At 46.9% G+C, this 27,868-nt stretch overlaps 2 protein-coding genes across 4 annotated transcripts in view; one reads left to right on the top strand and one right to left on the bottom strand.

Moving 5' to 3' along the window:
* The window catches only part of LOC118566754 (serine/threonine-protein kinase SIK3 homolog), a 36,246-nt gene extending 29,478 nt beyond the window's left edge, over positions 1-6,768 (bottom strand). The window contains exon 1 of the mRNA XM_036150122.1: positions 5,978-6,768. Coding sequence (XP_036006015.1) covers positions 5,978-6,484 — 507 coding nt within the window. The 5' untranslated portion in view covers positions 6,485-6,768. The remainder of the gene's footprint in view (positions 1-5,977) is intronic.
* A 1,866-nt stretch (positions 6,769-8,634) lies between these two features.
* Positions 8,635-27,347, top strand: LOC118566680 (SID1 transmembrane family member 2-like). 3 transcript variants are annotated; one of them, XM_036149682.1, is made up of 27 exons: positions 8,635-9,426; positions 9,517-9,638; positions 12,611-12,775; positions 12,899-12,944; positions 14,772-14,873; positions 15,170-15,253; positions 15,348-15,513; positions 15,603-15,696; positions 17,571-17,626; positions 17,799-17,825; positions 19,181-19,219; positions 19,296-19,373; positions 19,486-19,548; positions 19,835-19,950; positions 20,672-20,745; positions 20,819-20,885; positions 20,961-21,034; positions 21,120-21,243; positions 21,332-21,449; positions 21,539-21,675; positions 21,776-21,884; positions 23,346-23,422; positions 23,535-23,581; positions 23,663-23,768; positions 23,847-23,957; positions 26,419-26,532; positions 26,614-27,347. In XM_036149682.1, exons 1-27 carry the CDS (start codon positions 9,187-9,189, stop codon positions 26,674-26,676), a joined length of 2,619 nt encoding a protein of 872 aa, XP_036005575.1. In that variant the 5' UTR covers positions 8,635-9,186; the 3' UTR covers positions 26,677-27,347. The 3 variants fall into 3 exon arrangements, with proteins under 3 accessions (XP_036005575.1, XP_036005573.1, XP_036005574.1); XM_036149680.1 differs by lacking the exon at positions 19,486-19,548 and having other exon boundaries at positions 8,637-9,426; XM_036149681.1 differs by lacking the exons at positions 17,799-17,825; positions 19,486-19,548 and having other exon boundaries at positions 8,638-9,426.
* Positions 27,348-27,868: the final 521 nt, after the last annotated feature.

The raw sequence follows: 27,868 nt of genomic DNA, 5'->3' as shown, positions 1-27,868 counted from the left end.
CCCCCTCATCTTTATCCCCAGTCAGCCATTAAGTGATTTTAAAGTAGGTAGTTTAGATGTTTTTCCTCTTGCCTACTACCTTTTTGCTTCGGTTAACAGCTGCGATTATGACCAGAAACTTTTTTCATCTGAGAAAGAAGACAGCAAAGAGCACTCCGGTTTTTCCCCCCGTGTTTTATGTTCTGACCAGAAAGTCAGCTATTCTCTCGGCCTTTCAAAGGGATTCAAGAGTGGAAGCAATCAATTACCTTCAAAAGCTTGCTGTTAATTATACAGACGCCCGAGTGTCACCGAGCCACGTGAACGAGGCGCAAAGCTGAAACCTGCGGGGTAGAGCGCCTCCAGAATAAGGGTTGGGAAACGCTGGGAGGCTCCGTTTATGGAAGCCAACTAGGAGTCGGCCAGTAGGAGATTCTCGTGATAACACAACCTACAGAAAAAATACCACTGTAGGGTATTTATACAAAAATGTATAACATTTATTAATCGGTATTTGGATTATGATTCAGAGGCTTAAGCCAAAATGGGGTTAAAACGGCATTGTTACAAGGAGAACGGGGGACACTACTTTATTTTCTACACTATGACAGTTTTTGTCAACCATATACACACACAGTGACGTTCCAGATGTTCTTAGTATTTTAAACTTTTCTGAACAAGCATATACAAACAGACGCACAAGCGCTACCCAGCAGCTGGCAGTGTGACGAGGCCCCTGGCCCTTTCAAATGCATTTTGGACACCTAGTAGAATGATGATCCTTCAACTGGTCAGCGACAATATCACCGAGTCGATAGAAAAAGTCGCAGCATTGATTTTTCTAGAGTGACGGCAGCCGACCGACGTGAATTCATCTTTGGTCAAGGTCCTTATAAGGGTCGACGGAAGAAGCAACAGGAAACCAGCTTCGTGAATATTTTTACCATCCTATAAGAGTGTTACAAAAAAATTAAATCAAAACTCGGTGAATAGAAGCGTAACTAAAGTAAATAATGCTGATTGTTAGGGTTAACTAATAACTAACACTGCTGAAAAATCAGAGAATATCAAATAAGGAATATCGAACGCATAACCGTGCAACATATTCGTAACAAGGCCTGATCGGAAAGCGACACAGAGAAGCAAATGAGAGAAAGCCACGCCGCCCCTACCCCACCTGTTGCTGCTGTTCAGCTGGCTGAAAGAAACGTACTACCATGTTTCTTTGTTCACCAAAAGAGAGACAGGTTTGGCTTTTTTTTTATATTTCTGATCACACACACACACACACACACACACACACACACACACACACACACACACACACACACACACACAGCCTCATGCTGTGGAAATAAAAGGAATAGCAACCACGACGTGCATATTTTAATCAGCAGTCTACACCAGCAGTTAGCTTAACCAATTAACCGGCTTGTTGTGAAATAACCAGCTGTTAAACATAACATTCTTATTTTAATATTAATATTATCTATTATTTTAGCAGCATCTGGAGCCATTGTTGCTTTCCGGTTTTAAGCTAAAAACGATGACATGGTGTGGTCCACCTGTCATTCAGAGCGTCTTGTACAGTGAGAATCCCCCGCTGGCCCGTGACTCATTACGTTACTAAACACAATCACACGGCTGTTCTTTTCACCGTGTTGATGGCGACTTTAAATGCCAGCATGAATAACTGACAGCGACTCTGAAAAAAAAAACGTCATCTTGGTGGACAGCTGTGTTCAGGGATCACCTGGGCTTTAAAAGTCTCGCTCTAAACGAGGCAACGTTTACGCGCTGCTCAGCTTCATCTCTCCCGGCAGCACCAGGGGAGCTGCTGGGTTCTTTTTTGACCAGTCAGCATATTTAGGAACCCCGGCCCGTGAAATAGGGCTCCATCTCGTCTCGTGGCCGACCATCTCCTCCATATTCATGGTATCCACGGGCACGTAAGAAGCGCACGCTCATTCTTGTGATATTCACGAGAAACTGGGGACGCAGACATGAGCGTACATGTAAATCATGAGCTGACTGGGTCCGTCTGTGGCACCCGTCAACAAACAAGGCCCCTTTTTCATTCTGCTGCTTTGTCCCCCGCCCCGTCACAGCCCCGCGCAGACGGCACGCATCGAGGCAGGCGAGAGCCACCGCTGTCATAGCGTTGCTCCTGAGAGAAGGGGGAGAAGCCTTCAGGCACAACCTCTGCGGCTGGTGAAATTACCGAACTGAACACACTCGGGCCGTAACCGCCAATGATCTGAAGCCAGCTAGGATTACTACTATCTGGCCTACCTGGAATGGCTCTTCAGGTATTTTAGCTTTTAATCGTCTCCGGTGGAGTTCCACAGGGCTGTGCTCTCGGTGCCGCTTCTTTTCCTTTGACTCCCCCTCCCCCCATATAATCTTACAGGGTTATGTAAAGGTATCTTCCAATCCCTGCTTTGCTGATGACATCCAGCTATTTTTCGCCGGACGCCCCGTGTTTCATAAAGGTTCAATCCCACATAAAAAAAACAGAATTTTTTTTTTTTGTCAATCAAGGTTGATGAAAACCTAAGGTGGTTTCTATAAGTAAGATATTTACTGTAAAAATCAACCTAAATCACGTTCATTTCTCACCTGGAATAGAAGTAACATTCCCTATAAACAATCGGTCCTCTCCATCAACAACGTCTTAGTCGCGTTTTTCTCCTTTCAAACCTAGAGCTACGCTATTTACTTCCTGGCTGCTGAGCCAATCACATGAGAGTTACCAGGGTTCCAAACACCCAAAAAAAATCTGTAGCTGACTTTTGATGGTGCGTTGTCGTTTGATCCACACGTCAACCAAGGTAAAAAGCAAACAGAGCGCTATTCCATCCTACGTGGAGATGAAGACCAGCGCTAACGCCTTTAGCAAAGATTAATGCGATACAGTTTTACTTGTGTTGGGAACATTTCTCTGGGTCGTCTGCAGCTTCTCTTAACTGCGGCTGCTAAGCTTTTGGCAAGATCCTCCAAACACGTCTGTGTCATCGCTCTGTACTGGCTCCCAACACAATACAGAAGAAGACTTTGAGGTTCTGGTTTAGGCTTTTAAAGCGCTGCAAGGTAATGGCGGTTCAAAGGCTTCTGATTTGCGGCTGGAATCAACCACCAGGACTCTGAGATAAACTGATCTGCCCCCCCCAAAAAAAACCTTTAGGCCACACAATCCCTTCACCTCCATTCTAAAAACATAATGATCTTGCTCAAGAACCAGAAATAACCTTTTTTTAGACTGAACGGTCATCACTTTAAGATTTGAGTTTTTTAACACTTTCATTTTTTTTTTTACTAGAGATGTACTGATTATTCTTTTCCCGGTTGATACGGATCACAGGGTTTTTTTTTTTTGGACCGATTCCTGTTTTTTTCTTCAAACGACTACAAAACAAAAAGAGAAAAGAGGATCTTAGGTTGTAGAGTTAAGTCAATCAAACGATAAATGGTTTAATCAAACAATAAATGGTTTTAAACGCTTATCCTGGTTTATTAACTAAAGCCCGTTCCCTTAAACTTTATCTGATTTTTGTTAAACTAAAAACAGAAGGAGTGGTCAACGAATGGCTTCGTCTGATAAAAGGATTTTAGGTTTTTGTCAAGAGCCCTGCGGTCTTCAAGGTGTGTGCGGTTTAAGCTCGGCACCACGTGTCTACGTTAGAGACTCTTACTTTAGGGCTAAAACAGAAGTTCCTGAGATGCTCTGTTAGGGTGCGCTCCTTTTGCTTCGGACGTGGGAAATAACGAGTCGCGGGTTACGTCACCTCCGCCTTTATGCGTTCCAGTTTCCCTTGGAGCTTTTTGGGAGAAGAAAAACAAAACATGGACACCCTCGGTGTTGTTATAACAATAATAATGACAATAATGTATTTTTGTGCAAATGAACAGAGCTGAAACGTCCCGCCTGATGAACACTGAAAGGCAGCACTTGTACGACTGACTTAAAGTTACAAATATAACAGAGAGCTGCTCCAAACAGTCAAAGTATTACTTGATGTTGAGTAGCGGCCATCGTGAATACAGAAGTTGGGTATCACCCTGTTTCTGACTCGTAACCGTTCCGGTTAGATTTTCCGACCCGGAGGTCGAGAATTACGACCAGCGAGGACAAACGATGATAAGCGTTGGAGGTTAGCTACCAAAGCCAGCAAGCAGCTCTGCACAGGCCACCGCCGCTAACTCGGCCACGTTTAAACCGTTTTTGCGCAGCAGCTATTCCGCTCGACAAGAGCAAGCAGAAAGCGGGAAGGAAAACAAACGATTTCAAAGAACTGTCAGTATACTTCCACTGGCAAACAAATCTGCTCGCGAGATTCCTCTTTGTCCCAAATCAAAGAGCTAGTTCACTGTTTTTCTGTTTGTTTTTGGTTTTTGTTTTGCCTTTGCTTATCTCTGGCTTGACATTTCAAACACTGATGTCCTGACTAACCCAGAAATGGATTATTGTAGACTAAGCAGAGATTTGTAAAAAAAAAAAAAAAAAAACAACAACCTAGGAACAGGGTGGGATTTTTAGCTTTTCCAAAAGTGTTGCTAAAGGGCCGTGGCACCAGGCGCACCATCGCACGCCTACAAACCGAGCTTTCTTGCTTGATCAAGAAGGAGCACAGAGAGATGCTGAGAACCACAGCGGCTGCTATGAGAAAATCTACCGGCCCCCCCTTCTGTTCCGTCAGATCGTATCTGAACCAGTCTGCAACACAAACCAAGGACTCAGTCACAGCATCACATATTGGGCAAACAACACTTCACTTCAGAGCAATGTCCTGGCTCCTCTTGTGAACCCTTTTCAAATCAATACATTTCCTGGGACCACCAAATCCATACAGGCCCCTCATTAGAGAGAGCATGGAGGGGGGGGGGCGATCTGAAGCCCGGCGAGGATGTTTATCTCATGTTTTTGTGTTGTTGTTGTTTGTTTTGTGGTTTTGTTGTTTTCCGTGTGTTCGCCCAGTAGTACGATCGATTCGGTGGCAACCCTCCAGCACCGTGAGCGGTGCCGAGCAGCGCCCACACGTTCGCAGAAGCGAGCCTGCGGGCGCTGCTCGGCTCCGACAAAAACCACAGCGGCTTGCCCCCAGTCGGCGTTTTCTGGTCCCCGGAGGGCAGGTGATCAGAAATGTCATGTGGCTATACAGGAGGAGAAAAAAAAAACCAGGCGATACCGCAAAGCTCGACGCGCAGAGATGGAGCGCGGCTCTCTGACAAAACCGGTTACGTTTTCGATGAAAAAAGAAGACGAAGAAGAAGAAGAAGGAGGAGAAGAAGAAGAAGGAGGAAAAAGAAAAAAGAAAAAAAACCAAGGCGTAAAGAAAGTTTCCAGACTTGAAGCACCGGATGAAAACAAAGTCACCATCACACCGAGAGGACCAGCTCTGCGACGTCTGCCTCAGCTGCGAGGAGACGGGTTGAGTTTTCTGTCGTCGTTTTCACTACGGAGCTCAAACAGTCACGGGTGTCCATGTTCAGGACACCGACCAAAAGGAGAAAAGTGTTAACGTCTAGTTCTTCGTGGTTTCCTCCCCGCGCTGTTGCTGCCTTTTCTGCCTCGCTGTGGCCCCGGACACTTTTTTTTTTTTTTTCCAAACTGCTAATTTAGCCGGTGAGCTAAAGCTAGTAACATCCCAAATATCCCTTCTCCTCCTCCTTCGTCGATATACCCTTCTGTCTGTCCTCTGCCCCCCTGAAGCACACGGGCCGCTCCGGCTCGCGCTTGATATGACGAACGGGACCATTGACCCTTAAGGGAGAAATCCCATTAGGCCGCGAGCGACTACACGTCCGTCAGCTGAAGGTGATGCCAGCGGCTCGGTCGGACCCCCGGCGCTCCGAGCTGCGGGTGCGAACGCTGGCTGTTCAGTCTCCGGAGTCCGGAGGCCCCAGCGTCACTCCGCGTTCACGTTCCGAAAAAGCTTTAAATCGACCACTGACAACTTCTAGCCGTGTCACTCCAGCGCGGAGAAAGGGCTCGCCTTACCTTTGCCTTGGTGATGATGTGCGTGGCCAGTTTAACAACCGCGAAATTTCCCTTGCCGATGGTCCGCTCGATTTCGTAGTGGCCCACTCGGGCTGGAGGGGGCCTGGCGGCCGAAGTGTGCCCGGGATTAGTGATGCACCCGCCGGCCGTGCTGGTACGACCGTTGGGGTTGATCCCGGAGGACGGCGGGGCCCGGTTCTGGGAGCCCATTCCTGCGTGGGTCGGTCGGCCAGGGTGCGCAATTGCGGCCGCAGCGGACCCAGCAGCACCTCCGCTAGACACGGCCGCCATCTTCTCGCCTCTCTGCGGGAACAACAAGCAGCCCTGTGCAGCGCGCATCGCGGGCACGCCCCCGCCCTGCGTCATTTTACGTGAAGGGCTCCTCCGCAGCGCCCTCTCTAGGTTGTAGCCATGGCAACGTTCGGCGTAACAAATGACTTCATCCGGGCAAACGTATTTCGGTTGCCGTGGAGACAGAGAAGTGCGCATTATCACTTTGGTTCCCATGATTCAGTGATTCCTTACAAAACTGCTGCGCTATGTGCGATCAGAGGGCTTCGCGACGCTTTTAAAGGCGCACGCCATGTTCACGCCACAGAGACACACTTAATTCAAACACACAGTGAAGGCTACGGTTCTGACAGGAGAAATATGCGCAAAAAGTGGGATTCATAGACTATGGCGGTGAGTTCTGTGATGCCGCGAATATCATAGAACACACCCGGACAACCTATGTGTTTAAATGTGCATAAGAAAATCAGTTTAATTTATGTTTATGCTATGACGGATAAACAGTCAGCCATTCAAAAGCTTCGCATTTGAGGCAAACGTGACTAGTCTGCAAAGAAATGGCCTTGACATTTTTATTTTTACTTGTTTATTTATTTAATTTTATTTATTTATTTATGGGGGGGGGGGTCGTTTAGAAAATGTTTTGTATAAAAAAACACGGTTTTCTGGGAGTCTAAAATGCCCTTTTGGCTCAAAACTGTTTCTATCATGTAACCTTTTAGAAATGCACTATCATGTAATGTGATTAGATAGATAGATAGATAGATAGATAGATAGATAGATAGATAGATAGATAGATAGATAGATAGATAGATAGATAGATAGATAGATAGATAGATAGATAGATAGCTTTATTATAATTTCCATCACATTATTATTATTATTATTATTAATTATAATTATTATTATCAGCAGTTGTCGTAGTAGTAGTAGTAGTAGTATTTGTCTGTTGGAACATGGAAACGTGATACTAAGGAATATGTAAAAGAAGTAATAAGAAAGACAAAATTTGAATGACTAAAAACAGATAGGATTCATAAGCATTAATTTCTTGTTGCAGTTTTAACCTGTTCTGGTTCAGAGTGCCCTAACCAAGTTGTAGACACCGCCATCTATTGGTAGATACGAGTTCATGCAGCAATATTTACCAAAAAAAAAAAAAAAAGCGCTCTCGTCCACTTGCATTTACGAAATTACTTCTGTGCATAAGTCTATTATTAACATAAACCTTATCCCATACCAGTGGCCATCAACCAAACCCAAAGAAACAGATTTATCTGTGCTCACTGCTGGTTAATCTTGGCATAGGCAATGCTTAATGAAGCTATTAGGTGATGCCATTTTTGTCAGATGATGCTAAAGGATTTGCTTGTTTTGTTGTTGTTGTTTTGTTTTGTTTTACAAATTTGTGTTTAATAAGGGTAACTGGCATCCAGAAGCACTATTTTTTCCTCTTCTTAAAAGAGTAACATGCATGTAGCGAAGCACTTGCAATACACATGCTTTACTAATAGAAATTAATTTAAGGCATGTCCTCGATACAGAGTTTGAAATGATGCCATCATTGTGGAAAATGAAGATGAAATTTTGCATGTTACACAAAAATGAAAAATCTATTCATCCTTTCTACCATCATAAAATGAATACCAGCAAACTGTGCATTACAATTTTTTTGAAGGGTTTAATAAACGTTGTGCTTAAGTATGTTGATGTTTTAGAATGTTGTTGCGCCTTGTGATTCAGCTTGGATTTAATTCAATTTCAGTTTATTTCCGTTTTCTGCATTTTGTTTGTATTATTTTTAGAGGTAAATAAACACAGTCAATATCAATTAAATGCAGTTTTAGTTTCACATGTTTGTCTCTGCAATTAAGCTTAATTTAAACCACGTTCCTTTTGGGTTAGGGCTGGACGATTTAAACAAAAAAGCATATCAATAAAATAGAAATCATATTGATTGATATCGATAGCCATCAACAAATTCAAAACATATATCGGAAATGCAGCCCTGACCATTTTATGATGTTGCTTAGCGACCTATTTTTAGATACAGAGTACACAAACACTGAATTCAAACTCAGCCCTTTATTCAACAAACTGTTTATCAGAACTAAAAGTTTTTTTAAAAAGAAAAAAGAACTCGTGCTCTCTGAACTCTTTGAAGGGGGCGGAGCTTGGTGACGGAACAATCCTGAATCTGCGTTTGTGATTGGTTGGGAGGATGTAATGAGTGTAATATTACTCTACAAAGGGAAGGGAAACTGTTATTCTACTGAACTTTTTGTTGATTTTTTTCTATCATCGATATAAGTCCATCGATAGATACATGCTATTGAATTATAGTCCAGCTCTATTATTTTTTTTTTACTCTTTTTGTGGCAGAAAGTCCAGCCGTTTCCGCTGTCGCTGTTGTGTTGACATGTACCGCAGTGACGTCATGACGTCGCGTGGCGTTTTTTGTTTACTGTTCTCGAGCGCCGAGGGGGGCGGGCGCTAGCGGCACGGGTTTTTGTAGTGTAAACATCTTTCAGACGAGAAACGCTTTCACCTGGCGCTGGCGTCTTTTAACGCGGCCAGAATTAGGGCGTCGCGACGTGCGGGTCCGGGTCTCTGAAGCCGCGGAGCTTCCCTATCCTGCTAGCTCAGCTCCCGAGACGAGCGGAATGGAGGCTCGCTGGAGCGCGTCTGTGTAGCTGCTGCTAGCTGGGACGCTGTTGACGGCGCTGAGCGGACCATTAGGGAACAAGCTCTGCGGCCAAGTTTTGGACGTCCCTCTGCTAGCGTGGAGGTGGTCCCGTTCATCTCGGGTTCGCCGTCCCTCGATGGGGTGGAGTTCCTCCCTGGAGTCGCCGCACAGGCTGCGCTAAGCTCTAGTCGTCGGTTCTCGCTCGCGGGGAGAGATCGCCGTCGGGGCCAGAATGGCGTCGAGGAGCTCGTGGAAGTCTCGCCTCAAACGCGGCCGTCTCCGCGCGCCCGGCTGGACGAGGCCGGGCCTGGCAGCTTTGTTCTGGCTCTGCGTGACCCAGTCGGTGTGCGGCGCCGGGGCGGCCAAGGCGGTGATGCAGAAGGACGCGGAGTTTGACGTGACCTACAACGACACGGTTACGAGCGTGAACCAGACCACGTACGCGTTCAACCACACCATCTCCAGGAACAAGGTGGGTTTTGCCTCTCGGAGAGAAAAGTCCCGGGTCCGGTGACTGGCACGCGGGTCTGACGCCTTCCCGGCTCCTCTGCTTACCTTTCAGACGGAGGGCGTGCGTGTGACCGTGGACGTGCTGGAGCAGACGCTGGAGGCTCCTATCCTCTTTGTCGTCAGGCAAAAGCAAGCCGTCATGTCCTTCCAAGTCCCCCTCATTCTAAGAGGCCTGTGAGTGCTTCATCACCTTGTTTTTTTTCTTACTTTATCCACCTTTAATTGAAAGGTGAATGTACAATGTTTATTTATTTATTTATTTTTATTAACAAAATATTTTAAAGAAAGTGTACAACAGATATGCGACATGGGCAAACCCACAGCACAGGATGAGGCCAAAGGTATGCGCTCCTCCGTCTAAAGAATGGAAGCCAGGCGCTCCGGTCAACCTCCAGGCCCGCAGGTGTATAAAGACCGGGCCTTGGGGGATGCAGACTGCTGCCACAACCATTCCTGACACAGCGGGACGTTCTGTGATGGGATGCCACCCGCGTGGCAAGTCCAGTCGTGAGATTTCCTCGCTCCTAAATAGTCAAGGTTGGGAACGACAGCAACTCAGGTGGCCTTCAGATTGGCTCGAGAGCTTTGTGTGCTGGCGTAAGGGACGCCGGAGACAAGAGCAACGGAGACGTGCTCTCACGTTGGACAGTCGGATGGACGAGCCTGAGCTTGCCGGTTGCCAGGTTGGACCAGAGACCCACGTGGAAGCTGCAGGTCGCCGGCCCTTGAGGACTCATCTGACCCTTTCCGTTGAAGCTGTGCGTTTGCCTCCATTGTCCTGATGGGAAGGCGTGGCGTCCTCTCGCCTCCCTGCTGAGGAAAAAGCGTGCTCGCATCATGATGCTGCCACACGCATCACGATACACGGGGGCGGCGTGTTCAGGCCGAGGTGAAGACAAGCTTGAGCTTTTCATCACGTTGGGCCTTGAGGTTGAGGCGGGCCGCCAGGTCTTGGTCGGTTTGCTGTTGCGCCGTCCTTTCTCCTCTTGTGGATGATGATGGCTTTAGCGGTGCTCTGTGAGGTCGTCCAGTTCTTGGGGAATATGGTTTCATCGCATTGACACGACGCTGGGTTTTGTTCTAAGGGCCTCAGAGCGCAGGACACGTCAAAGCTTTTTAGATGCTTAATAATGAGAAGCTTTATGTTCCTTTATCTTCACAAATACGTAGCGCTTTGGTTTATTAGGCAAAATCGTGGTTGTGTGGCACGAGATAAAATGCCAGTAAGTTGAAAGCGGTGAATGTGTTTTCCCCTGTATGGTTTTAGGAGGGTCCTACGGTCTTTGCCGCGCTGCTGACGGGACGCCGCTTTTCGTCGCATTCGGCGGGAATTAGTGGCGTTTGTGAGCGTTTTACGCTGCTCTCAGCAGTTTCCCTACACCGTCTATGTCTTGTGGCCTTTTGGTTATGCAATTGCAGAATTACCTCGCCGTCCTTCTGGCTGCGACGCCCTCGTGGTCAGACACGTTGCAGCGGCTCATTAATGGACCTTGAACTTTCAGTTCCTCCTCAGGGAGCAGATATGAGGAAGCAGGGTTCCTGTAAATGAGCTGCTTTTTTATCGTTTTCCTTTCTTTCATCACATTGTGGGATATGCTTTGTCTTTCGTATGGGACTCTGCAGCAGTTTTGGTTTTGAGTCAGAAGCTGTTGTGTAACAATATATGCTTTCATTTTGATTCCTGATCTGTTAACCCAGCGGTTCCCAGACTTCTTTAGCCGGGTTGACGCACCCCAATCTTCAAAAAAAAAAAAAGGAAAGAGAGAGAAAATTGCTGTTACAACAGCACAACCATCTTAGCAAAGGTTGTGGAAATAAAATGAGAACATAATTTGAATCAAATTGCAATAAAGTTACACACAACATCCACAACAGGATCCTGAGGATTTTCAGGCGACTCAGAGGAAGAAAGAGACGCTCAGATCGGTCACACCTCCTCAACCTAAAGCGTCTCTGTAGCAGAGACCCTCCAGGTGGATTCACGCACTAAACTCTGATGATCTACTTGTGTGCGTGTGCGCGTTCTCACTTTATTTATTTCATGTAGCAGCTTCTAAATCTGAGGAGGGAGGGGGAGAGAGAGAGAAAATATGTTGGTAGAGCATCACAGAGTAACAGAGCGCTCCATAAAGCTGTTATCCAATCAGAGAAATAAGAAGTTATTTCCTGATTGTTTCACAGCAGGTAAACACGCTCCCCGCAGCCCCCACCGCCTGTTTCCCCTGTTCCGGTCTGAATACGTGCTACAACCGCTAAAAGTTCTTTACAATGAACTGCGCCTGTCTGAATCGCAGAAGTATTACAGCTCTACCACCAACTTTACCCCCAGCAGCAGCGGCGGTGTCTGCAGCGGTGTGAGCGTGACATGCCCATCAGTGCTGGTAGCCGGTTCAGAGTCATGGCACGGAGTCACTCCATTTATTCTTGTAAATAAAACTTTCAGCCCTAATTCAATTTTCCCTCCACTGACGTAAACGACGCAAAGTGAGGAGAGAGAAAGAGGCATTTTCTGATTCTCGCTCGTTTTCTTCTCCCGAATCCGTTGCAATTCTCTCCTCTGTTGCTTTCGATTCCTCTCTCTCTCTCGGTTCCTCTCCTCCGTCATCAATAAGTTTGACCTTAGATGTCTCACCTCCATGGCAGTTTCTCTGATTTCAGCCAGTTGAGCATGTTTGCGAGAATGAATGAAGTTGAGGTAGAGGCCACAAGCTAGGTGCGCATATACAACACAATGCGTAGAAGAAGATAACTTCCTCTATGTTTCATCTTAAAATTAAGTCTAGAAGAAGACTTCTTCTAAATAGATTTTCACATGAATGCATTTTTATTTATTTATTAAATTTAGTTTTTGATTGTAATTTTTACAAAGAAAATGTTTATTTGCACGTCTTTATGGTGTGTGTGTGGGGGGGACACTGTCAGACCGCCTTTACATTTTCATCTTGCGCACCCCCTAGTGGCAGCTTTGGGAATCCCTGTGTTAAAGTGTCTCATAATTTTATAAAATTAAGCTTTTTTTTTTTTTTTTCATTTAATGGGTATTTCAATCTCTACTGACCCGATCACGGCGCTGAGGCCTTCCGAGGGTGAGGGTCCGGCTCAGCTAGAGTTGATCCTCATGCGTTTCGCTGTGTCTCTCTCCCCAGCTACCAGAGGAAGTACCCCTACAAGCACGTGGGCCGAACGTTGTGCCAGCCTCCGACCCGGGCCGCCTCTGAGACCCAGTACTTCTTCGTCGACGTGTCCACCCTGTCCAGCCACAGGACGAACTACCAGCTCCGAGTGAGCCGTGTGGAAAGTTTCACCCTGCAGTGAGTGACGCGGGGGGCGACAGCAACACGAGCGGCTGCCTTTTAATCTCAGCTTTATGCGCTGCTCCGTGTCAACGGGCGGCTTGTGGCATGCCTGACACGCTGTGTTTTACTCCATTACAGGACCGACAAGAAATTCAGCTTCACAGCATCACCTTCCCAGCCCCAGGTAACCCTGCTTGATTTTCCGCTGTTTATGTGTGGAATGTTGAAAGCTGCGCCTGAAGATCTCTGCTGCACCAGGGCTGTGACTAGAGGTTGACCGATACAGGTTTTTTAAGGCCGATGCCGATTATTCTGACACCGGTTCGATTTTTTTAGGGCTGATCTTTGAGGCCGATATCGTTTTTGTTTTTTTTCCATTCACATGATAAAAATGACAACGATAACAAATGTTACACAGGTCTTAAAAGTTGACGTTAAACCAGCTAATATTAACAGTCGGCTCCAGACCGCGGTTTGAAAGGTACGCGGAGAAAAACACGCGTCACGACTCTCGTGGCAGCGCTTTGTTTCGTCACAGCGAGAAAAAGAGCTTCTTTAGTTCAGTGGGGAGAAGGAGAAGAAGAAAACACTCACCACCGCCGCAGTGCATTGACATTATTTTCTGTAACGTTAGATGCTGTACACGTAGTGATCGGTAATTCTTTTATATGGAAACCTAATTCTCCGTGAGAACAGACGCACAGCAGAGGCAGCTGGCCAGCCGGCGTTTTTTTAGATACAGAAACAGACACGCAGCTGGTTCCTCCCGCTCACAGTGAGAAAGAGACTTTCAAAGGCCAGATGAGCTAAGTTAGACGCTTTAAACTGCATCAAAAGTCCAAAACGTACCTTTGTTGTTGTTGGCACCTTATAAGATTACCATCATTACATCTTAAAAACGTTACCATCTCTGCCAGGGATGGAGTGGCAATGTATGCGCTTCACGTGATCTCAAGGCGTGGCTGCTGTCTCCAAACTGACACCAGAACGTTTTCAATATTTGTAGACGCAACAATATGAGAGAGAACCACAGTGTGAAGCATTTTCCTCTTCTCAGGCTGGAGGCTTTGACAGCCACTGCAAACTGAGTCATTGTGACTTGGTGCCTCTTTAATGCTACGTCTATTGTTTATATTTTTCTGTTCTTTTTATTCTACATCTTTAAGTGTGATGGGTGGGGCTTAGACTGGTCTGCATCTAGATTTGACAGGAAAGTGGGGATTGCACGAGCACACCAGGCTTCTGTTGGTCAACAACAGGTGTCAAAAGAGAAGGACGGTGGAAAATATGTGAGATCTTCCATCTCGAACCGAAGTATATGGCCTTCTGGCAGAAACAGATGCTGTTGGCCACTTTAGCTCTGAGCCAGAACTCTGGAATGACTTTAAAACTAATGTTAGTTTGAAGATCAGTCAGATTTTCTGATTGCTACAGCGAGGCTAAGTGCTGTTATAAGGACAAGCTAACAGCAGCGTGTTTCCCTGCGTTTTATACGTTCATTAGCTACATGTTCACTAAAGGAAGTTGTGTTGGATCTTATTTAACACATTTGATAAAACCAAATTCTCCAGGAAACAAAAAAAAAAACACCTTCCCTTACTTTGGCAATCACAAACCTTTACGTGCGAGGCAGCCATCTTGGTCAGGGTTGAAAGGTGGTGGGAAAAACGTGCCGTTTCCATACTTAGAACCTATAAATCAGGGTGTCGTGTGTGTGAAACCTGGATATCTCAAGTTCTGGATGAGAATGGAACCGAGTTAAGCCAGAACCTTCAACCAGTCATGTAACGCCATTGGATAAGTAGTCTTTTCTTTTTCCAAGTCACGTTTGTACTACCGTGTAAAAGTCTTTGAGTAGGGTGGTACCTTAAAAGCCTCCTATTCACCGCGGCGGTGCACGTTTATGTAATCTTATCAGCATGGATCAAGCTACCACGCTAAGGTTGGGTAACCACAGAGGGGTTTAATTCAGCTGCCCTCTAATAATACTTCTCTCTTTTATTTTTCTCAGTTTTTTAAATACGTCTTTCCTGACGGGGTGGACACGGTCATCGTCAAAGTCAACTCGGACGTGAACTTCCCCTGCTCCGTCATGTCTGTTCAGGACATCCAGGTATAGTTCAGGCCTTCATGTGTCTGCCTCCTTTCTCTGTTTTCCTCCTCACAGCAGACCTCTGCCCCCCAAGCTTTATTTTATCCATTTGTTTGTTTCTTGTTTGACAGCTGGAGCACTGCTAGGCCACTAGAGGTCATCTTAGAGGCACCCGCGTCATTTATTTTATTGTTTACTGTTAGTTTTACGATTCCCTTCTAAATATATGTCTCTTATTTTTAGTTAAACTATGTTTTTTAGGAAAGTAAGCAGCATAAGGCGAGGCATTTCATCTGCTCTTTTCTCTCTCCTCACAGTGTCCTGTCTATGACCTTGACAACAACGTGGGCTTTATTGGGATGTATCAGACTATGACGAAAAAAGGCGCCATCACTGTGCAGGTACTTGCTTTTCAGCACACTTGCGTCATGCTAAACCAAAAAAAAAAAAAAAAAGGGAGAATACACCCGGCTTGTGCCTCTTTCTGTCATCCAGAGAAAGGATTTCCCCAGCAACAGTTTCTACGTGGTGGTGGTGGTGAAAACGGAGGACGAGGCGTGTGGCGGCCCGCTGCGCTTCTACCCGCTGCAGCCGGACGAGCTGATCGACGCCGGCAACCGCACCAAGGACCTGGATGTGTTGGTCTCGCCCGCCATCAACTGTAAGCCACTGATGAGACGAAGTCCAATGAGAAAAATTAAACGTCCGGTCGGATGTAGAGTGAGCGTGTTTTTTTTTTTTCCTCCCCAGCTGAGAAGTATGTGATTGGCATGCTGTTCTGTCTGGGCATCTTCCTCTCGTTCTACGTGGTGACTCTGCTGGTCGCCTGCATGGAGAACAAGCGGTAAGTCCTTATCAACTGTCCTCAGCCGCTTTAAGCCGCTCCTGAACCGCGTGAAGGTCCGACCCAGAGAAGGACCTTTTCGACCTCGCTCGTTCAAATCCTTGCTTGAAAACGTTGAGAGATTTTGAAGGTTTTGGACTACATGTCTCAGCCTAATCCTGTGAAGAAATAGTTGATGCTAAATAAGGCTTCGATTTACCAACCGGAGCCTTAATGGGTGTCTTCGTCTTAGTGATGGAAATCACGAATTGCCGTGGTTTGAAAGAACCGCGGGAATGTGGCGATAAATCACATGGCCAGCCGGCCAGATTCCCTCAGCATGAATTCAGAGAGCTGCAGTAGAGAAGGCAGCATGGTTCCACCAGGACCGTCCTAGGGATCACATGTGAAGCCCGTCCCATCAGTTTGTTCTGCTGGAACGTCTGAAAACGTTCCTGCTGGTGCACTTTAACGCCGTGAAAAGCTTTTGTCCAGGTGGAGGTTCTGTTGTTTGTTTTTCTCAAACATCCTGCTGCAGAGAAGTTGTCAAACTCGACTTGGTTGACTTTGATTAGCAAGACGTGGAGGGACTCCGTTGTCGCAGTGCCGGTTTTTCTGTTTTTCTACCGTTTTATGAGACAGCTGAGGGCTTTATGTCTTTATGCGTCTGCAGTTCTGCAATAGTAAGCTCTTTAGATCAAAAGGGTCACACGCTGGATCCAAACACGACAGGAATCAGCTGCTGAGAAGCCTGATCTAAGAGCTGCAGAGGAAATGTTTTTACAAGCACGTGGCAAGGCAAAGTCCCCGTCACTGTTCCCACCCTTTATACACATACCGGTCCAGCAGCAATCTTTGTTGAAGATGGTGTTCTTTATTAGCTGCTGGCCTCTTAAAGCACGTCATGATCACGAGTACCAAAATGACTTTACTAATGCTTAATTTAGCCAAAAGCTCCATTTCGACCACCAGTGCCGATCTGTTTTGGTTTCACCCCTCCGTCTCCACGGCTATCGGCACATCCCTGATTGGGACGTGGGTGCTGCATATTTAGAAGTTAAAGTATTGGTGCTTAATTGCTTTATGGGTTTTACTGAGCAGGTGACCTGCGTAGGCTGTAATCTGCGCTGCAGCTTTGCTGCTGTAAATGACGGCAGTGACTCACTCTTCACCAGCCTTCATTTGCTTAACTGGCCTTGTAGCTCAGACCTCAGTGAAGATGTTTGCTTTTATCTCTAAACCGGCTACATACAGACCTATTCAACAAGTCAGAATATGATTGAGAAGTGCATTTATTTCAGGATCTCAATTCCCTGAGTGAAAGGCGTTATATAGATTATTTGTATATAGGCTGATGTTTTCAAGGCTTTTTTTTTCTGTGCATTGATGAACAGAATGATGATTTTCTTTTGCTTACAGCTGATTAAAAAATTCACCTTTTATTAGAATATTATATCAGAGCAATAAAAAAAAAGTTTTAATACAGAAATGTGAGCTTAATGGAAGACATGTTTAATATCTGCTTAAAGGCGGTTATTTTCTGAAGGTACTTCCAGAAAATAACAAGCCTCATGGTAACGCATGTTCCAATCTATTGAATGTGTCTGTTTTAATACCTTGAGGCTTTTAATTTAAAACCTTTAGGCCACTAACAGGAAATGACCTGAGTCCTCCCCAAACTGAAAAACAAAGAGATTTCTCTTCTTTCCAGTCGACCTTGTGTAAACAGCTGTCAGATCAAGTATGAGTTTAGGTTAAAAAAAATAAATAAAACGTTCTGTACAACCAATCACGTACCCGACCGTGTCAGATACATCATCGGTGAGTGTCAGCCTGCAAACAGTGAACGAAGCTCCGGTCCTCATGGATTCAGTTCGGTTTTTCTTCCTCTGCAGACTGAAGAGGAGAGAGATGTATGAGAACGCCCCCGACATGTCGCCTGCTGAGACAGGTAACCCAGCAGCTAGCTGACTGCTTCTCTTTCTGTCTTTTAAAAAAAAAAACTCTTTATGATGAATTACTTAACATATCCATCCTCCGTTCTCCTGATCTGTGTAAAACGTCAGCTTTATGTTTGCGTGTTACTCATTGTGTGTCTCTGGCCTTCTCTCCCTGCGGTCCAGCCTCCCTTCTCGGGAAGAACGCCGACGGTATAACGACTCAGTCGCCCCTCCATGCGCTCGCTGCTCTGTCTCGGCCCCGTCGGGCCCGTCTGCAGGGGCTCCGCATGCTTTAGCCTAAACTCCCCACAGCTGTCCGCGCATTAGCATGAGCGCAGCGCGGCTCCCAGAGTTTGGTTTAGCAGATGAGGACGCAGGCCCGCCTGGGCGCTTTACGCCGGTGACCGATGGCCAAAGAGAACGCAGCGCACGTTTAGATAAATGTTTCCTGCTCATGTGGTTCTGCAGGTCAAAAGCATTCCTGTTTGGGTCATTGCAAACGGCAACCATCACGCCAACTTCCCCTTTTTGTGCCATCCGTCACGCGTGAAGTGCCCTGCAACAGTATTCGTTTGTGCTTTTTATTTTATGTGACACACCAACACAGTCTAGCAAATAGCCGTGAGACGGAAGGGAGGAGGGGACTTTGCACTCGCCTCAGGAAGGAGAAACGAGCTGGAAGAAAACCTGCTGAACACCTGAAGTTAGGCTGTGGTTTCAGCTGCCAGCAGGACAATGGCCCAAAACCTGGAGCTGGAGCTCAAAGGGAAACGTTTGGATTGAAGCATTTCTGTGTGTTGGAATGACCTAGTCAAACTCCAGCAGTTTTTTTTTTTTTACTAAAAAAATAAAAAGTGCTCCTCTGTGTTGGTGTGTCCCAGAAAAACAAGGCGTTTGAGGCCTTTAAACGAAAATCCCGACACCAGTGCTGTGAGCACCAGTAGGGCTGGACGATAATTCATGAACCATAAATATCGATGATAGAAAGAAAAAGGGTCAATAAAAGGTTCAAAAGAATAACAGCTTTCCTTCCTTTTGCATTCTAGCCATGTAGGTTAATATTGCAGTCATTACATCCTCCCAACCAATCACAACGCAGACCCAGGGACCAAGCTCCGCCCCCTTCAAAGAGTTCAGAAAGCACACTTTCTTTTTAATTTTTAAAAAACGTTGGTTGAGTAAAGGGTTGAGTTTGAATTCAGTGTTTCTTTGTGTTCTGTATCTACAAACAGGTTGCTAAGCAACAGCATAAAATGGCCAGGGCTGCCCTTAAAACATATGTTTAGAATTAGTTGATAATTATCGATATCGATCAATCTGATTTCTATGTTATGGATATGCTATTTTCTCTGTATCGTCCAGCCCTCAGCACCAGCCTGCTGTTTGTAGCTGTGCGTCTGTCACGGCTGCGTGTTTGTGGACTAACAGCTGATTGTTTAGTCGTGAGTCGTGCTGGAAAAGGACCACGTGTTGGCTGTAGTGGTGCCTGTGGCTTTAATGTGTGAGACGTGCCTACAGCTGTGTTTTCTGGATGGCTAAATGTGTTTTTTTTTCCTCTGCTACAGGCAAGACTCCAGCCTCGCCGTATGAATATGGCTCCTTTGGTGAGTTGGGTGCCGAAGCGCTTTAGTTGAGGTCTTTGTGTCGGCGGCTTAAATAAACATCGTTTCCTTCTGGCAGCTGACAACGGCAGCACGCTGAGCTCCGAGGCCGTCACCGACAGCGCCACGTCGACCGACAACAACTACGGCTACCTGGGTATGCGCCCGAACGGACGCGGCACGCCGCCCGTAGCCCACGGCGGTCACCCGGCGGCGTGGCCAGCGGTTGGCCGCCGGTCCCTCACTGCTCCTCTGTCTTTGTTCATCAGGACAGGAGCCGTTCAAACGCCGACCGTTCCTCAGTCACCTTCACCACGTAGCCGTCCGCATTGGTGACACCCTGCCACGCACTTTCCCCAATCAGTCCCCCAGATCCGCCCCGCACCACCAATCAGCACCGGGCTAATCACGCGCCGATGGCGGCTAGATTCCAGAGATGGGGCCGATTCTTTTATAATGTCATGCAACCCAAATCAAACGTCAAGTGATTCAGAGTAGCAGCGCTAATCAGCTCTGAAATTTTAGGCACTCGTGCCGCCGTTCGCCGCGGCCTTTTCGCATCCAGTCGCCTAAGGGTCTGTCCGGTCGGTTTAACCGTCTCTGTCTGTCGCCCATCAGAGCGATCGCTGGACAGCGTCGCACGAAGCAGGCAGGAGTCGTTAAGCTCGGTGGAGGAGGACGACTACGACACGCTGGACGACATCGACTCCGACAAAAACATCGTCCGCACCAAGGTACGCCTGGTCACCGGAGCTTTCTGCGGTGCATGTCACAGTCTGGGTCAGAGGCTTTTAACCTTTTCCCTTGATGTCACATTAAACCCACAGATTTAAATGGTGTAGTAAATAGCAGATCAACAGAAAGTAGTGCCTAGCGGTGTAGAAGGGGAAAGAAAACACATGGTTTTAATGCTATTAAGTAAAATGTGGTGCAACCAACGCCTTTAAAATTCACTCCCATTAGAAAACAACCTGCACGCCTGGAGTTTATCCCGATACAGGGTTAGGCCAGAGAACACGCTGCAAAAACGGAACTAAAAATAAGTAAAATTTTCTTAAAATGTGTTTATCTGTCCTTGATTTGAGCAGGTAAATGAGATTATCTGCCAATGTAATAAGATTTTTGCACTTAAAATAGGAACAACTCATCTCCATCGTCTTATTTCAAGTGCAGGATGTCTAATTATCTTATTTTAGGGGTCAAAATACTCATTTCATTGGCAGATAATCCTAGTTACCTGCTCAAATCAAGGACAAAAACACAAATTTTAAGAACATTTTACTTATTTTTAGGTCCGTTTTTGCCGTGCATTAGCAGGCGATGGCAGCCTCATGCTGTGGGGATGCTATTCTCAGCCTGGATGATAGACTGGGGCAAAACATTCATGGAGCGGATATAAATCCAGCTGAGAACACATTCCTCCTGATCACTTCTGATCCCTTCTCCTCGTCACAGAAGTACCTGTGCGTGTCCGACCTGGCTCGCAAAGACAAGAGGGTCCTCAGCAAGAAATACCAAATCTACTTCTGGTAAGTGCACTGCTCCTTAAACATTCCCAGATCAAAATCAAAGCACAGATTAAAAAGCGTGTTGTCTCCCCAGGAATATTGCTACCATAGCCGTTTTCTATGCGCTGCCGGTCATCCAGCTGGTCATCACATACCAGACGGTAGGCACGCCCCGCTCAGGCCCACACACACCGTCCTCCACACGTTCACACCCTGCCTCTGTCTCTGCCCTGCAGGTGGTCAACGTGACGGGCAATCAGGACATCTGCTACTACAACTTCCTGTGTGCCCACCCGCTGGGCGCTCTAAGGTGCGTTTTTTTTTTTTACTCGGCGTAGCGCCTCCCGTGTTCCTAACCAGAGTTCAGCGGCTCACCTGGCCGTGTGTCTGTGCAGCGCGTTCAACAACATCCTGAGCAACCTGGGCTACGTGATGCTGGGCCTCCTCTTCCTCCTCATCGTCCTCAAGAGGGACGTCATCCACAATCGAGCGCTGGTCCGCAACGATCTCAACGCGCTGGTGAGAGTCCGAGCCGCTCTGCGCTCCAGCACCGAATATCTGGGCTCAAGTCGTCGTATTAATGTTTGGTTTTCTTTTCCCCGTGCAGGAGTGCGGGATCCCGAAGCATTTCGGCGTGTACTACGCCATGGGAACCGCTCTGATGATGGAGGGCCTGCTCAGCGCCTGCTACCACGTCTGTCCCAACTACACCAACTTCCAGTTCGGTAAGAGCTGCAACAGCGCGAGCTGCGCTAACGGGCCGGGTTCTGCCAAGGCTTGGTTTTCAACGAGCGTGAAATGTCCTCCCCTCCAGACACCTCCTTCATGTACATGATCGCCGGGCTGTGCATGCTGAAGCTGTACCAGAAGAGACACCCCGACATCAACGCCAGTGCCTACACCGCCTACGCCTGCCTGGCCGCCGTCATCTTCTTCTCCGTGCTGGGAGTGGTACGCTCACGCGCCCCACGCGCCCCACGCCACAGTCCAGCCTCCTCCTTAATCCTGCACTGATGATGATGATTTGATTTTAATTTTTTCTTTCTTGCAGGTGTTTGGGAGAGGAAACATGGTGTTCTGGATAGTTTTTTCCGTGATCCACATCCTGGCCACCATGTTCCTCAGCACGCAGCTCTACTACATGGGTCGGTGGCGGCTCGGTAAGATCACGGCCGCAGACAAAAACACGCTTCAGGCGTTTTAAACTCAGCTGCAGATTTCATTTTATCAGGATTTAATGCGACTGCAGTTGTCACTCTGGTCTCTTATTGGTTGAGTTCCTGAATTTCACTATATTTGGGTCCATTATCTCTTTCTCGTCCCCCTCCCCCTGCCTAGGAGAAGCCCCCACAGCATGACGCTGCCCCCGCCATGCTTCATAGCGGGGATATTCTGAATGATCTGCAGTGTCGGTGTTCTCCCACACATCCATTTTGCTCTCATCTAACTTGAGCGCCTTGGTCGACAGCTTGCTGGCTCGTGGCAAACGGCGCGTCTTACAGCTTTCTGACAGCTGTTTCTGTCTTTTGCGCTCTTGCATAGATGCACAACTGATAGAATATATTTCCCTTTTATAGTCCCAACTAGGGGAAGTTCGTCTCTGCATTTTGACCCATCCTTTAGGGAGCAGTGTGCTGCCGTCACTGAGGGGCACACACGGAGCAATCTGTGGTCAGGCGGCTTGCTCAGAGAGCCAGAGTTTTGGACCGGCAGCCTTCACGCCTCTCTTTAAGACGCATCGTCCTGCTCCCTAACCACTAGGCCAGCACAGTAGCTGCTGACAGATGGTCCCACCTGAGCTGCACTGCAAAAACAGAACTAAAAATAAGTAAAAATGTCTTGAAATTAGTGCATTTGTCCTTGATTTGAGCAGGTAAATAAGATGATTTGCCAATGGAATAAGATGTATGCACTTAAAATAGGAACAACTCATCTCCATCAACTTATTTCATGTGCAGTATATCTAATTATCTCATTTTAGGGGTCAAAATACTCATTCTATGGGCAGATAATCTTATTTTCCTGCTCAAACCAAGGACAAATACACTAATTTAAAGAAATATTTACGTATTTTTAGTTCTCTTTTTTCAGTGTGTGGTTCTCGGCAGCTCCTCCAGAGTTACCCCGCTCCTCCTGAATGCCCCCCCTGATGAACGATCTGGAGGTTTTGGGACGTGACGAGATCACTCGGCCTCACGTTGTAGCACTAAGTGGAGGTTTGATTAGTCGGGACTGATGCTTGACAGCCCATGTAGTCAAACGTTGGATTGGCTGTAATGTGATTGATTTGCTTAAAGGGACAGTGTATAACTTATTTGGCTTTAATTAGCATAAATCAGGTGTTGCTTTTATAAATATGTATTCTGGCAAAGTCTAATAACCTCACATCAAAAATGAAGGCGTTCTCATAATTTAGGGTTAGTAGTTTATAAACACATGGGTGGTGGTGCGCCCACTGGGAGGCGCCATTTTGCGTGGCCATTTTTTATTTATTTATTTTTTTGTTTAAACATTTTCATCCAGTAATCTGCTGTTATTGTTCCTCAGATAAACCCCTATTTTTTTTAAAAAAATGGATGTATTCATGGGTGTTATTCTCCTTCCCGTTTGTAATTGTGTAGACGCTGGCATCCTGCGGCGCATTGTGTACGTCATCTACACAGACTGCATCCGGCAGTGCAGCGGACCCATGTACATCGTGAGTTCACTTCACGGAATCGTGTCGTCTCGCTAAACGAACCTTTTGATCAAACCAGTTGCTCAAAGCCTCCGTACGTCTTGCTTTAAGCGGTGCCGTCCTTGCCTTTCAGGACCGCATGGTGCTACTGGTGATGGGGAACATAGTCAACTGGTCCCTGTAAGTAAGCCCGCCGTGTCGGCCCCTCGTTACGATCCCTAAGCCGCGCCCTGACGCGTAGCTGCCGTTCCCTCTCTGCAGCGCTGCCTACGGGCTCATCGAGAGGCCCAACGACTTCGCCTCCTACCTGCTGGCCATCGCCATCTGCAACCTGCTGCTCTACTTTGCCTTTTACATCATTATGAAGGTGAGTGCTCTGATGCAGGTGGCGTGGGACATCGCGTATGAGCAGAACTAAACCACGGGCCTCTCGGTTGTGTTTCAGCTGCGGAGCGGCGAGAGAATCAAGTGTCTGCCGTTGGTGTGTATTCTCTTCACGGCGGTGGTGTGGGGCTTCGCGCTGTACTTCTTCTTCCAGGGACTCAGCACCTGGCAGGTCAGCAGCACCATAACTAACTCCAGCATCATTGAAAAGTGCATTTGTTGCAGTGATTCAGCTCGTTTGGAGATAATGCACAAAGACTGAGATATTTTAAGCATTGGTTTTTGCTAACTGCTAATTAAAACACAAAATCCAAGTTCCTCAGGCAACTTGAGTATTACTTTAAACCACTAGAATAAGGATTCTTAACACAAAATGTTGCTATATACACAATTCTGGTGAGGTCTTGGCATTAGTCCAGCAGACATTCGTTGACACCTTCCACAAGGAGTGTCCTCCATAGGTCAGTGCTGAAGGAGTTCTCCTGGTGCATGTGGAGCAGTCAGTGTGGTAGAAAATTAGTTCATTCAAGAGTTTAGGAGTGATTCATGGCGTCAGAATCAACCTATTAAATTCAATAAGATTTTATTTATATAGCCCCAATTCACTATACATGTCATCTCAAGGCACTTTACAAAGTCAAATTCAAACAAATTATACAGATTGGTCAAAAAGTTTCCTCTCGAAAGAAACCCAGCAGATTGCATCAAGTCTTGACAAGCAGCATTCACTCGTCATGAAGGAGCGTAGAGCCACAGTGAGAGTCGTCTGCATTATCCATGGCTTTGCAGTAGTGATGGGTCCGGCAACACCGATGCGTCGGCGCATGTGTCGGTCTCATAGAGCGAAACCCGTGTCGATGTGTGTATTGCTACGGAAAAGTCACGTGACCGATACAGGAACTGTTTCTGTTCCCTCTAAGCTGCACGCGTGTGCATTCGCGCACAGCAGCGCGCACAGCAAAGCTATGCTGCGCAGTAAAGAAAATCCAAGCTGAACTGTAAACAAAATAACGGTTAATAATGGTTAATTTTTAACCATTTTGCTACTCTGGTGTGATGGTGTTGTACCACAGTCTTGCTCTGTGAGCGCCAGGTGTTGATCGGAGCGCACCACTGATGGATGGGTTGGGCAGACGCCTTTATGGTTGGGCGGGTTGCGCTGTGCGTCTTTGTTCTGAGCGTCGTTTCAGAAAAAAACGGCTGATCTACACTGAGTAGAAAGTTGCTACTCTGAGTAGATTTTCCTCCCTTTGTCATTCTCAGCATGTCCGATTTCAGAACAGATGATATCAGTCAGGTAACTAAACACAGCGCCCGATCAACCATTTGTAAAAATAAAACAGCCAGTCCACAAGCATCCTCCTTCACATTATTTATTGACTGTATCTAAAAAAAATCAAATATATGTTTAATTCAAATGAAAATATAAAATAATACAATGCAACATTGTCATCCGGGGAGGACTCAGAGTAGAGCCGCTGCTCCTCCATGTCGAGAGGAGCCAGTTGAGGTGGCTCGGGCATCTGGTCAGGATGCCTCCTGGACGCCTCCCTGGTGAGGTGTTCCGGGCACGTCCCACCGGGAGGAGGCCCAGGGGAAGACCCAGGACACGCTGGAGGGACTATGTCTCCCGGCTGGCCTGGGAACGCCTTGGGGTTCCTCCTGAGGAGCTGGCCCAAGTGGCCGGGGAGAGGGACGTCTGGGCCTCCCTACTGAAGCTGCTACCCCCGTGACCCGACCCCGGATAAGCGGAAGACAACGGACAGACGGACGGACGGACAATGCAACATACAATGATTTAAATTGTATTGTGTATACTTGGTCATCAAATCAGTGTCAGTTAACTCTGTCAACCAGGTTGCCTGTAGGGATTTTTAAGGTCCAGCAGGTGTCAGTATTCAGTGACACAGTATCGGCACAGTATTGGCACAGAGTTGCAATGTGTCGAAACGTTTCATGACGCCTCATCGACCCATCACTACTTTGCAGCAATCCCTCATACTGAGTATGCATGAAGCGACAGTGGAGAGACAAACTCTCCTTTAACAGGGAGGAAAACCTCCAGCAGAACCAGGCTCAGTGTGAACGGTCATCTGCCTCGACCGACTGGGGGTTAGAGAAGACAGAGCAGAGAGAGGAATCCTTTCTATGTTATATGGTAATAGCGGATGATCTGTCTCCCCCTGGATGATGTCACAGCTAACAGAATGCCAGACCAGGTGTACCTACTGTGAAGAGAAAAATGACAGAACGAAAAGTTAAGAGTCGAAATAACAACAGACGATGCAAACTGGATAACAGTAGGAGAACTCAGCAGAATTAGAAAAATAGACCCTGATGTCCTCCAGCAGCCTAAGCCTAAAACAGTATAACTACAGAGATAGCTCAGGGTAACATGGCCCACTCTAAGCTTTGTCAAAAACCTAGCAGAGCATTGGTGCAGGAAGCATTTGTGCATGTACATATAGTTTTGTAATTTTCTGATCAATGGAGTTAAAGGCTTGAAATGTATCCAGTACATAGTAGTTTTAATTTTTGAAATAAAAAAAGCCCTTTATGGTGATACTGTGATCTGTTAAGATGCGCCATAGGAAGTGCTAAAACTGTCTTGAACGTTTTCCGCCCCGCCGCAGAAAACTCCAGCAGAGTCCCGGGAGCACAACCGAGACTGCATCCTGTTGTCATTCTTTGACGACCACGACATCTGGCACTTCCTGTCCTCCATCGCCATGTTCGGGTCCTTCCTGGTACGTCTGTCGCCTGTTGTCTCCCGTCAGAGAGACGTGCCGTCATTCAAAGCCGGTAACCGCTCTGCTCTCCCCTCACAGGTCCTCCTGACCATGGACGACGACCTCGACACTGTGCAGAGGGACAAGATCTTCGTCTTCTAGATGTGTCGGGCCTTCTTTGAGGAGCTCAGCCTCGTCCTCTCTGCCTTATCAGCCTCGTCCTCTCTGTTGGCAACTGGTCCCACGTTGAGAGAAAAAAAAAAAAAAAGCACAGCTTGTTCCTCGGGCTGTCGGCGAGCACGCCTCTCCCTCTCAGAGACACTCGTGTGCCAATTCAGAGCTGGATCAACATGGGGCCCACCCTGAAGTGTTTCATCCTGCTGCCGCCATCATCATCCATGTTACTGTCGCTGTCCGTGTTTACGCACCGCCGCTGATGGAAGACTGCGATGCAGACACCGATCTATCCCGGTTCTTTTTTTTCTTCGGTCCTCGTTCTGGTCGGTTCAGCAGGAAAACGGTGTCTTTCGTACGCCGCGCGCTGTCATGCAGGGTTGCGCGTGTTTACAAGCGGCGTAAACGCGAGCGGCGTCCAATCAGCCAGTGGCCTTCGGTGTTCTAATCATGTCTCGTGCCGCGCTCGGATTGGTCAGCTCCTCTAACCAGCCGTCCTTGATGATTGTATTTACTATTCGACTGCCCTAGTGTATGACTGCGGAGCTGGTTCTTTTTTGTTTGTTGTTTTTTTTGCACTGTTCTGTATGAAAAGTACATTTTACCGTCCAATATTGCAATGATTACGGTTACTAAATAAAAAGGTTCTTTTTCAGGAATGGGGCCGTTCCTTCTCTCTGAATCCGAAACTTTGACGTGTTTAAAATGGAAGTTTGTGCGATAGATGGACACAAACCAGGGCAACCGTGGAAAGGAAATGCTTAAACAAGTCTTTCCTAAATCTCTAAAGATGAATCTCTGAATGGCGTGGTGCCTATTAGTATTCAACCCCCACCCCGAGGAAATACTTTGTTGAACGGCTTTTTGCAGCAAAGAGCAAGCTCTGACAGATTGACTGGATCAGGGAATATCATCCCCCCCTCACCACACACACACAAGTTTGCCCTCAGATTCTCCATTTAATTTAGCTCTGGGCTTTGACTAGGCCACTCTCACACATGATCAGATTTTGATCTAAATCCCTCCATTGTGACTCAGGCCGCAGATTAAGTGCTGGTTGTCCTGCTGGAAGGTGAACCTTCACCACAGTCTTAAGTTCTTTTTTCCTTCACAGTTCCCATCTTATTTAGCTTCAACCACCCTGTCCAGCTTCCCTGCACTGTGTCTGTTCACAGGAAAA

The sequence above is a fragment of the Fundulus heteroclitus genome, chromosome 18 (genome assembly GCF_011125445.2).
Source record: "Fundulus heteroclitus isolate FHET01 chromosome 18, MU-UCD_Fhet_4.1, whole genome shotgun sequence".
Lineage (NCBI taxonomy): Eukaryota > Metazoa > Chordata > Actinopteri > Cyprinodontiformes > Fundulidae > Fundulus > Fundulus heteroclitus.
This window is presented reverse-complemented; position numbering and strand designations above follow the sequence as displayed.